Source organism: Meriones unguiculatus, chromosome 18 (assembly GCF_030254825.1).
Source record: "Meriones unguiculatus strain TT.TT164.6M chromosome 18, Bangor_MerUng_6.1, whole genome shotgun sequence".
In the NCBI taxonomy this organism is placed as follows: Eukaryota; Metazoa; Chordata; class Mammalia; order Rodentia; family Muridae; genus Meriones; species Meriones unguiculatus.
This window is the reverse complement of record NC_083365.1, coordinates 21,621,247-21,632,818: the sequence shown is the minus strand read 5'-3', so window position 1 is coordinate 21,632,818 and position 11,572 is coordinate 21,621,247. Positions and strand designations below refer to the sequence as shown.

General features: G+C 50.5%; 1 protein-coding gene across 2 annotated transcripts in view; it reads right to left on the bottom strand.

Moving 5' to 3' along the window:
- Pla2g4e (phospholipase A2 group IVE) overlaps positions 1 to 11,572 on the bottom strand; it is a 60,821-nt gene continuing 49,249 nt past the window's right edge. Inside the window, exons 13-20 of one of the 2 annotated variants that reach the window (XM_021647591.2) lie at positions 10,863 to 11,085; positions 7,786 to 7,900; positions 7,219 to 7,356; positions 5,771 to 5,878; positions 5,082 to 5,285; positions 4,041 to 4,207; positions 2,499 to 2,682; positions 1 to 2,120 (exon numbers count right to left, since the gene is read on the bottom strand). In XM_021647591.2, coding sequence (XP_021503266.1) covers positions 1,903 to 2,120; positions 2,499 to 2,682; positions 4,041 to 4,207; positions 5,082 to 5,285; positions 5,771 to 5,878; positions 7,219 to 7,356; positions 7,786 to 7,900; positions 10,863 to 11,085 — 1,357 coding nt within the window. In that variant the 3' untranslated portion in view covers positions 1 to 1,902. The remainder of the gene's footprint in view (positions 2,121 to 2,498; positions 2,683 to 4,040; positions 4,208 to 5,081; positions 5,286 to 5,770; positions 5,879 to 7,218; positions 7,357 to 7,785; positions 7,901 to 10,862; positions 11,086 to 11,572) is intronic. The other variant, XM_021647592.2, reaches the window with a different exon arrangement.

Below are 11,572 nucleotides of genomic sequence, written 5' to 3'. Positions count from 1 at the left end.
TCCTCAATAAAAAAATGCCAACTGTGCTTCACAGTCCCGGGTCATCCTGAAATTCTTTCTGGGTTGAAGCTAGGAATCCCAGTTTGGCCTTCACCAATGTTCCAAAAGCTTCAGGGGACTCTGCAGAATGCTGAGAGTGACTGTGTGGGGGTCTCACTACTGACACAACCGAAATCTGAGTTCCTGGGTTTCCAGCCTGCTGTGCAAGAAGCATTTGCTCACTGCAGAGGCAGCCTGACTTCCAGCTTCCCTCAGTTCTTCCTGCCAAACGCACGGGCTGGAAGCAGCCTGGCCTGCCCCAGGGAGTATTCTGCTTGCTGATGACACCTTCATAGAGACAAGGAGTACTCACCACAAGGAGTGGCCACTCCTGCAGGAGGCAACAGAGCTCCGAGAACAGAGGGGTCCTCTATATTCCTAGTAGCTGCTACAGAGAAGAAAGACCAGAGGAGTGAATTGTGAGGTTGAAGGCAGAGGTGAGGGTTAGGGTCAAGGATGGAGGTCGGGAGATAATGAAAACAGATGAATCAACATTCACCCCATGGCCACTTTATTCTGTGTTCAAACAGTACAGTGATCTTATAAACCCCACATGCTACGGCGAGTCCAAGGCATGGCTGCCTTCACCTTGCAAAATGCAGGTCCTATTCTGGCTCACTCTGATAATTCAGAGCCTGCTCCCTGTGTGGAGGAAAGAAAAGAAATAACAGCCAGCTACTCTAGAGGAGGTCTAGAGAAGGGTGACAGACATCCACCTCACATCAGCATCCCTTGGGTAGGAACCAGCTTCACAAGGCCCAGAAGCCCAGCTTATCAATGGCAAAATGGAGTCTCGTGCCCCCCAAGGTGAATGGGGAGTGTGGTAAATCCATTCTTCCCACCGAGGAGTCACCTGGAGTTTCCATTCTATCCTTTAGTGAAGCCTGGAATCTGGATGTCTCCGTGTTCAGGGCTTCCCGGAGATTCTCTTCCAAACATATCTTTCTCAGAGTCCTAATTCACCGTTCTGAGGCCATCCTTCCTGGTTCTAACCTTGTTCTCCGAGTCACTGTACAAGAACTTAGATAAACTGGCTGTGGTGTTTCTGTGATAAATAAGGTGAATCATACTTAGAAATAAATAACCCCATCCGAAAGCCAGAGAAATGTCCGAGAGTCTGGCACTGGACAGCTTCATGTAGCCGGTGCCCACAGTCTGCCCAGGCCTCCGTGGATGGCATCCTGAATCCTCATTTTGTGAGTTTCTGCTACATTGCAGGCAGTGCCTGCTTTCGCTGGACCTGGGTGCTTAGACCTGGTCCCCGCCAGGCTCCCATGCACACCAGCGCATGGCTCTGGTAGCTGAAGAGGCACCAGACATGGGTTAGTCACTTGTTTGGCTTTGCTGTGGCAGAGACCAGGCTCTCTACTAACTCTCTCTTCATCGTAGGAAAAAAAAAATAATAAAAATAAATCACAAAATACTATTGATGACAACAATTCCGAGGACACAGTCACCTTACATTTACAGAGCATTTTTCCAGAGAAACGTAGAGCAGTTCTTGTTTGGGTAAGAACTTTGGGCATTTCTCTAGGTTGGTCATGGGAGAAGGAAGAGGAGTGGAGGGGAGGCTTAGGGGATTTCTGCCTCCATCTCTAAGGACAAGGTCTCTTGGGAACTACCCGCTCTCTGCAGCCATTCATTCACAAGCCACACTTGCCTGCTGGAAAGTGGAGAGAAACTCCCAACAGACTCCTCCTTGCTTCCCTCCTCTCTCTCCTTTGTTCACTTGTAATGTTTTGCTAGAAACCCCATGCCCAGCTGCCTGCTCCCCTGGCCAGCGGGCTGTGCATGAGGTCAGCTTTGAGGGGTGATGCTTCCGACAACAGAAGCAGACACAAGACAGATAGGGCCCCCCCAGGCCTAGGAGGGGCACTGGTTCCTCATGCGTTTCTTCTCCACCGCCAGTCTGATGGCCTGAAGGAGCTTGTCTTTGTTATTGAGGATGTTATACTCCGAGAGCTTCGCCAGCTTGTCGAAGGCGGCCTCTGTATACGTCAGCTCCTTGGTGGCATAGGGAGATTTTGCACCATAGATATTCAGCTGGCCCAGTTCCAACTCCTCGGGACTTCGCTCCACGCCTTGGGACAAGAGAATTCACTCTATAGACCCTTATTATGGTAGGGTGTGAGGACTTGTTTGCACACACAGGCACACTTGGATGCATACACACTCATATAGGCACACACACACACACACACACACACACCCAAGCTCCCTGGGGCAGAGGCACAGCTTACACATTTCAGGTTCCCACATAGCTGGGTATCAATAAATGGCCAAATGAGTAATAAGAGCAGAGACCATGTTGCCAGTTGATGAGAAAGCATGGAGGGAGCTCTCTGGGCTCAGTTTAGAGCTAAGCCAGGTTTTCCCTTTGGAAGATTCTGTAAGTCTAAAACCAGGAGCTTTCCTCTGTGTCCAGTGGGGACTGGGAGCACAACGTAGAGAGAACTTACCTGGGGCCTTGTACTTCTGGAAGGTGTCATTGATGAGTGGGAAGTAAGCCACAATGGGGGCATCGGGCTCCTGGGGGTTCTCCATCAGGTAACACTCCTTGAGACTTTTGTCATCATCCTGGATGGAGTAGCTGGGGAAGGGGATGTTCTGTGCGGTGCAATACTCACAGGTTTGTTTCAGCGGCTGTAACAGCAGGGGAGGACGCTGTGAGCCCGGGAAGCCTCGCGGTGGGCAAGCCACACAGAGTTCCTGAGCCCGCTTTCCTGGTTTTCCTAGCTACCGCTGGTCCCAACCTGCTCTGCCAATGTGTAGTATTTGTAGGAAAAAAAAAAAAAAAAAAGCCAGGCCAGGACTAAAGGCCCAGGCCCAGGCAGCAGGCTGGTGCCTAGCCAGCTGAAAGCCCCTTTCCTGAATGAAAACACAGAGTCCCTGCTGCTGCGGCTTCCCCAGAACACAGACCTGGGGACACAGGGGTGGCGTTCTCTGAGATCAACACACACTGGGACCTGGTCGCCTGGAATCGTGACGGGCAGTGTCCAACGGATGAACTTTGAAAAAGCGCCTTTAAAGTCCCAAAGAGCCTCAAGTCCAGCACTAGCTTACCTGCGTGTGCCTCCAGCTAACCACTTACTTTCCTCCTCTGTGACCTGGGGTAGCAGTTGTGCCCCCTACCACAAAGAAGTGGGGACCCTGAGAATCACACCGTTACTTGCTTGCAAACACAGAGGACAACCACTGCTCTCCTTCTAGTCATCTGTCTGTAATTCCTCTCTTCTCCTGGCTCCAGGATGGATTGTATCAAAGTCAACCCCCGCCCCCCCCCAAAAAAAATCCAAGCCAACCAACCAACCAAAAATCAAAAATCAGGATTTTCCCTTAAATAGAAAGGTAATAATAATAGTAACAATAATAACAGTAATCACAATCATAATACCGCCATCACCACCGCAACCATTGGTTACCTGTGTGATCATATGATTACACGGGTCGCTGGGATTGTTTTAAAAGTAAGATATTACAAACTCATCAGGATTTTTTTTTCTAGCCAGGCTGAAAAATGGCTAAGTGCATCACATGCTTAAAAGCAATCATAAAATTTCTATTCACTGAGTTCAGGCAAACCCCAAGTTCTAGCATGGGAGAGCCAGCCCGTTGCCAGTGGGGTTTGGTCCTCTGGCCCCACACCGTATAAGCTCCTCTCTCGTAGTCTCAAGAGTGTGCTAGCAGAGCATGCTCTCCCATGTTACAGCTATGCAGGCCTCTGAGGTCGTGGCACTGACTGTGACAGCCCAGGGGCGGCTGGGGGCTGGGCTGGGGCTGGGCTGGGGCTGGGCTGGGGCTGGGGCTGGGCTGGGGCTGGGCTGGGCTGGGGCTGGGGCTGGGCTGGGGCTGGGGCTGGGGCTGGGCTGGGGCTGGGGCTGGGGCTGGGGCTGGGGCTGGGGCTGGGCTGGGGCTGGGCTGGGCTGGGCTGGGGCTGGGCTGGGCTGGGGCTGGGCTGGGGCTGGGCTGGGCTGGACTGGGGCTGTGTCTGCTATACTTGCCTTTGTCTGGGATCCTGCACAGTAATTGAGGTGGATGATGAGGTCGATATTTCTCTCTGGCCTGAGGAGGGGTGCGTAGCTGGAGTTGACAAAGAATGCGGTGTCCAGAAGGTTCAGGTGTTTTGTAGACTGTGTCAGCTGATTTGGGAAGGTGTCCAGTACTGTGTCTGAAAGTCAAGTCCGCTAGTTACCACCCTACCTGGTGCTCTAACGTCAGCTATGGGTGGGGTGGAGGCATTGGTATGGACAGAGTGCCCTGCCTGAAGCTTTCTTTCTTCAGCCTGGGCCTCTAGCCTCCCACATTCTCTCTAGGACACTGAGTCCTTCTTCTCTGGACTAGTGTATAGGAGCATGCTCTTGAGGCTTTACCAAGTCTTGCATGGGTTATGCACACAAGCCCACTGTGACCCATCCATACAGCTCGTGGAGAAGAAGGGGCTTATAAGGCCATCTTATAAGAACTAGGGGTATCCATGAACATAGAGCCATCAGCCTATTTTGCACCAAAAGATAACAAGGACAAGAATAATAAACAGTCCAGGCTGAAGGACTTTGCAGGCTGTGGCCAAACAAAACATCAAAGAAGATTTCCATGTGCTGGAATAGGAAGAATGCTAGATCTCATCCCTAAAGCCTTACCAAGGAGAGGCACGCAGAATCAAAGCTATGAAAGTGTGGCTTAAGACCTCAGGCTGTGAGACTGAGCGGGGCCATACTTGCTCAGCCGCAATGAGGGCACAACTCACAGTGAAAGGCGCTCCCAAAAGACATTGCCAAAAGAGCCCGTATCTCTCTGTTTGTACACTGGGGCCAACTTCTGCAGCTGGGACTGTTTCGAAGATTCTGCAGGGGACGCCTGCATGGTCCCCTACTGGCAAAGCCATATTCATTCAGGCCCTCGGCCATACACGGGCTACCCGCCCCTCGCCCAAACCATTAACGTGAGCAGAGGAGACTATCTTTTTCTTCTGGCGACTTCAACATCTGCTTCTCCTTCCTCCCAGCAGAGCCAGCCCTGGAGGAGCGTCCAGGTTGGGGTACCTCTCCACTTAGAGAACTGTTTGTCCTGAAGGTAGTCGCTGTGCAGTTGCATCCCGTACAGGAAGTTGTGGAACTCGGACACGAGGGGCCTGTGCGTGAGCATTTCCCGGAAGGTGTTGGACAACCACGACGCTGGGATCACCACTGTGGTTTCCAAGGGGTTGTTATCACACCTAGGGATTTCAGGCAGGAGTGGGTCATCCTCTGTAGGGGAAAGGGGACGGCAGACAGGTTACAACAGCTTGGGCTAGCACCCGCCTGCTTAGCCCCTGGGAGTGAGCCATTTCAAAATGCAGTCCACGCCTTCTTTGCTCAAACCCCAACTCTAAGCCTAAGAGGTGTGAGACAAGGATGGGGGGGGGGGTATGGCGAAGGAGAAAGAGAATACCCAATAAGGAAGGCCCCAGAGAGGACAGTGAGCCCAGAAGTTTGGTTTTCCCCTGTGCTCACAGATCCCTAGGCTCATCAGCTCTCTGAATATTCCAGGTTATCTTTCTGGGCCTCAGCACAAGTACCATCTATAACCCCCCTCCCCCCACCGCTGCCATCAGTGAGGAAAAATACTCCAGCCCAAGTGCCTTCCCGGGTCTGGATCACAGGGAGGATGTAGAAACAGTGACGGGTCCTTAGTTCATGATCCATAGTCAATATTTCTATCACTAAAGAGGAGAGGCCAGGGCGACACCCACCAATATCATGCAGTCTTTCCCTTGTCCACCTGTAGAAAAACTCCTCTGAAGTGTGGGACAAATTCCAGGCGTCAAGCAGGTTCAGCGAAAAGATGCTACTCCACAAGCCTAGAGGAGCAAAGAAGCCATGAGCAACTCTCCCCAAGCTCCCTGCCCTCCCATCCCTAACCTCACTGGTCTGGCCTCAGCCTTGATGCCTACTCTGGGCCAGGCTGCTCAGGGGCGCGGCAGACTTGGATTTCTATCTCCTACAGAGCAGTTCCATGCAGTGACTGATGATGCTAGTCCTTGGCTCTTTCTCTCCCTTTCTTCAGTGCAGAGAGCAGGAGGGTACTCAAGGCACAGCTACAGCAGGGGGATGACGGCTGACAGGTGCAGGCTTTGAGTTCAAGCTCAGTTCAGCTCTTGCTTCAGTTGATACTTAAGACAGTGTCCGGCATGCAGTAAGCCTTGATATACAAGACTAGCTTTTACTTGTTAATGTAAAATTTACATAATAATACTACATAATAATAATAAACTCCAGATATGGTGGCTCATACCTGTAATCCCAGCTAGGGAGGCTGAGACAAGAGGGTTGACATGAATCTGAGGCCCTTAGGCTGTATAGCAAGCTCCAGGCTTGTCTGGGCTACAGGGTGAGACCCTATCGCAACTTCATACAGCTAGCAAGTGAAAAGACAGAGTTCAGACTGAACTGTAGGTTTCAGAACCACATGGGCGCTAGGCTGCGGGGAGAAGGAAGAACTGTGGGCTGTGAGTTTCTGTGCGGAGTTCATAGAAGAGATGCAGCTTAAGTCAGGACTCCCTGCAATGGGTTGTTCTGGAGTACGTGAAATATAGACACTGTGTTTAAATAAAAGAAATTCAAATAGTTGTTTTTGAAGCTGTAATGACAGGCTTATTTTCTGAGGTCATGTTTTTTGGCAAATGAGACTGAAGTGAAGAACTAAGACTGGCTGTTACAGTCAGTGGACTCCTGTACTCAGTGACCTGGGAGCAAAGAACAGGGAGCTGAGCTAGGCTTTCCCAGTGGCCCTGTTCTTCCTGCTAGGACTGCCCTGCTTGGGAGCCGAGTCTTCCTCAGAAACAAGCACACTGCTGCCTGAAGTCAAACAGGAAGATGTGAGGGGGGTGATAATTTTCTATCTCAGCCTTTCATACCCAGGCTGCTTCTGAGCAGACCCCAAACAGACACTGGAGACTAGGGTGCTGGGAGAGTCCTGCAGGTCCCTTTCCTGATGTCTCCCCGGGCCTAACGGGCCTCAGGAAGATTAGGGAAGGAAGTCAGTATGGAAGTACTGGTTTAACGTGATGTGGCAGATCCAAGAAGTTCAAGGGTTCAAGGCTAACTAAGGCAACTGGCACCGGGACAAGATTCTCCCTGTCCTTCTGCTAGTCACAGGCAGGCCTGGCCTGCACTGGGGCGGGGCATCCTTGAGAGTCACCTAGCAGGTAGCACATCTCAAGCTCAGGGATCCTCTTCATCAGCCGCCCCATGAAGAACTCGGAGCCAAACAGCTCGGTGGGGATGAAGGCTCCATACTTCTGAAAGCCCACCTCGTAGGGGGAGAACTCGAACCACTCTGTACACAGAGAGCAGTATCAGCCTCGGGTTGAAAACTAGCCAGACAGCCCTCCCTCCAGCCCGCCAGCGCTCGCTCCAGGGCCATGGGGAGCTTGGAACTGTAAGCTGCAGTTCCCCTGTGGGACGCAAGGGGGCACTTGCTGGGGGACAAACTGCTAGGCTCAAACTGTAGCTTCTCAAAGCTGAATATACAGGGGGAAAAACTGACCCTTCTATTTTGGGAAGCCTTAAAAAAAAAAAAAAATCTGAGAGTCTCATCCTTCATGGTCTTCATTTCCCACTGAAAGCTAAGGGACCTGATCATGCCCATTCATGAGGGAAATTTCTCCGGCTGTGGGGCGCTGCTTCTTGATGTGGAGATTGGTAAAGTGTGTGTCGAACCCGCCAAGAAGGGGCCCCCTCCTAAGCCACTAGCCACCAGTGTTACCTCTGAAATCCTGGTTGCTTACATCGTCCTTGACATTGATGGTGAGGTAGATGGGCAGAGGGTTCTGTCCCTGGCACAAAGCAGCACGCTGCTCTGACAGTTTACATTCATATTTCTGTAGGGACACCAGGGATTAGGGGAGGTGGCTGGCAAGTAGTCAGCGAAGAACAAGGACACACACACACACACACACCCGCAACTTGTATAGGCTGCAGTGATTCCAGGCGTCAACTCTTAAATGCACTTGGAGAATAATATATAACATTTTTACTGAGGCTGTTTGACAACACAGGCCACAAGAAGGGTGAGGCTGGCTCTGTAATTTAAGGCTGTCTTTTGGGGGTCTCAGGGTTCTCGTGTCTCGGGGGCTAGAGGATATGCTAAAGGTAGAGAAAGCCACCACTGTCTCTTTTGGTTGCTATTATTTCCTGCTCACTACTTGAACCTGAGCAGCACCAGTGATTTTTGTCTTATTAACTTGGTGTGTTGGGTTCTCTCAAAATTTAAGAGGCAAATCTCTCTCCCTATCCATTCCTTATACCTTCTCTCCTTTCCTTTCCTTCCTTTCCTTCCTTCTTCCTTCCTCTCTTTCTCCCTCCTTTCCTCTCTCCTTTCTCTCTCTCTCTCTTTCTCTCTTTTTCTTTCTCAACCGGCAGCTTAGAAACCTGAAACTAGGTGACAGTTTAGATAAGCCCCAAGTTCCCAGAGTCCTGTGTTGTGTCACCACTGTAGCAAGCCCTGCCGATGTGCGTGGACCCCGGTACCCCAAAGTGAACCAGCCAGCCCAGATGAGGCAAAGGTGAGGTCCTGGGGGCCCAAGCTCTGACCGTCTGTGGTTACCCTGTGTCCACCCTGGGTGGAATGGCAAACATGTGGGAGCCTGAAAACTCTTGGGCCTTCTTTGGAGCAAAACAGGGTGCTCATCACAGCTGCACCCAGAGATCTGGGTGCTACAGAGTTAAATGTCCTAGATACAAAGCCACAGACACAGGGAGAAGTGCAGTTGGCTCAAGGATTGTGGAGGGTAACATACTCCTGCCCCAGCAGAGTGGAAGAGTGGGGCCTTCCTCACAGCTTCCTCCTAGCCTGGTTCTTCTTTGCTATAGACCCTCAGAATGCCCGGACTTCTAGCCTAAAAAGTTGTGATGTTGTCTTATCATGTGGGTTGCTCCTGATTATTATTGGTAAAATTTTTTTGATGCCAGTTGTGATATTGCGTACTTTTAATCCCATCTTCTGGGAGGCAAAGGCAGATTGCTCCAAGCCACTCTTCTGGCCTCTGTGGGCACCAGGTATACTTCGCACATGGAAGTGAAACACTCACACACATAAAATAAACCCAAATAATTTCCTTTCAATTAAAAAAAGAAAGAGGGATAAGTAAATAATAAAGATAAGTAAATAATAAAGATGAGAGCTAGCCTGGTGTGGCAGCACATGCATGAAGTCCCAGCACTTGGAAGGATGAAACAGGAGAATCATTACAAGTTCAAAGCCAGCTCCAGCTACAACATGAGTCCCAGGTTAGCCTGGGCTTTGCAAAGTGAGACTTTATCTCAGAACAACAACAAAAGAATGAGTGTCAAGGGGCTGGAGAGATGGCTCAGAGGTTAAGAGCACTGGTTGCTCTTCCAGAGGTCTTGAGTTCAAGTCCCACAACCATCTATTATTATATCCTCTTCTGGCATGCAGATGTACATGCAGACAGAACACAGTATATATACATAATAAACAAATAAATAAACTTTTAAAAAAATGAGTCATGTCATCATTGACTGCTTGAAATGTCTCATTTTCTTTCCTTTTTCATGTGTTTCATGTATATGTATGTATGGTATGCACGCATGTTTGCATGCATGTTGTGTGTATACGGTGTGTTCCAAGGTTGATGTCAGACTGCTTCCTCAATTGACTCCCACTTTATTTATTGAGGAAGGGTCTCTCCCTGAATCTGAAACTTAACAATTCCTAGCTAGCCAGTTTGCCCCAGGGGTGCTGTCTCTGCCTCCTGAGCGCTAGCATTGCAGGGAGCTCCATGCCTGCCGGGCTTTTACGTGGGTTCTGAGGATGCCAGTTTGGGTGCTCAAGCATTTTATCCATGAAGCCATTTCCCCGGCCCAAAATACCTGATTACACGGTAGAGGGGACCTGTTGGCAGCTATCATGCTGTCCATCTTCCTTCCGGAAGTTCTGATTTGAATTCAGAGCCTCCAAGATACCTTTGGAAGTGGGCCAAGAGGGGGTGGCCCTGACAGAAGTTTGTGGGAAACCCTGTTTTTGGAGCCAAGCAACAGCTAAAGGTGGCTCTTTTCTAAATCCTGGCATGACAGAGCCAGGCGTTAGCTGAGTTCACCCTGATGTGTGTACAGGATCACATCTCTTGGAGACTCCCTACCTCATTCTACCACATCTGACACAACTGCCATCAGCTACAGCCCAGCACAAACAGGGTCTTTTGGGGGGAGCACATATCACTCAGCGTTGACTCAGTACAGAAAGAAACCTTTCTAGCTCTGTTTCCTTGTGGTAGCCGTGAAAATGAACCCTGCAGACCTCCAGGGACCAAGAACAACACTGAAGGGCCCTGACCGCTGTGTCCTGAAATCTATGGTTGTCGCTGCTGAGTCACCTTTCCTTTGCCTTTGTGATGAGAAGCCAAGGCAGGCTCATTCAGGGACTGCAGAATATGTCACACAGCTGTGACTAAAGGACCCACCAAAGGCCTTGCTCCGAGCCGTCCTGAGCCACACAGCACAGCTCTCTAGCTTTGCCCCGCTTCTTTCTCATTTTCTCCCATGGATATTTTGGCATGGCTTTCAGAAAATATGCCTCATGCATGCAGGGGAGCACCCAGGCTGGCCCAACATTGGGGTCTCAGTCCTCCGAAAGAGATGTGAAAGATGACCTCGCCATCTTTATCACCCCTACGTGCATTTGGACAGCTGACAATTCTTTCAGCCTGAGAGTGTCCCTGCAGGTCTAACCTGATGTCTCTGGCCACGGAGGTTCAGAGGAAGAAAGAGTGTGAACTAATAGCAGTCTAGGCAGGTGGGACCCAGGAACGGCTGGACACTAACCTTATCGCCCAAACTGTACTCTACCAGCTTGCCCCAAAAGTCTGTAAACGTGGTCTTGTAGCCCTCCTGGCGGTGCTGTCGGAGTTCCTCTCGCCATTTGCAGAGCTGATCTGGATACAGGGCGGGCATCTTGTCTTTGACAACGTGTCTCCGGGCCTCAAAGATGAAAGGCTCCAGGTTTTTGGAGGACCAGTCAGGATCACTGTACAAGGTAGCCATAGTCCTGGCAAGAGACAAGCGCAGATGACAGGGCTACCTCTGGCCCTGGTCTGATCAGTTCTGTGTCTAGACAGAAGATGGGCAGATCCTGAGGTGTCCCAGACCTGGCCAGACAGGGGCCTGGAGGAAGGGGCATGATGGAGGGTCTTGTGGTAAGAAGCAGGTAAACATTGCCCTCTCTTGAATGCCTTTTTTAAAATGTCAGGTATATCATGTTAGTTGAGATGAGGATTCTGGGCCTAGATCTTCCTGGGTTCAAAACCAGGCTCTGTACCTCACTTGCTATGTGATCTTGGACAAGCTGCTTAACCGCTCTTTGCCTCAGTTTCCTTAACTGAAGTGGTAAGAATTATGAATGATGCACCCAGCTCACACAGTTCTTATTAAAAAAAAAAGCCATCACAAAAGTGACCATTGGGTGAAACACCAGCACTGTGGTGAGCTAGGGCTGGGAGCACTGGATTCCTGGACCGGCTGACTCCAGATCGTGG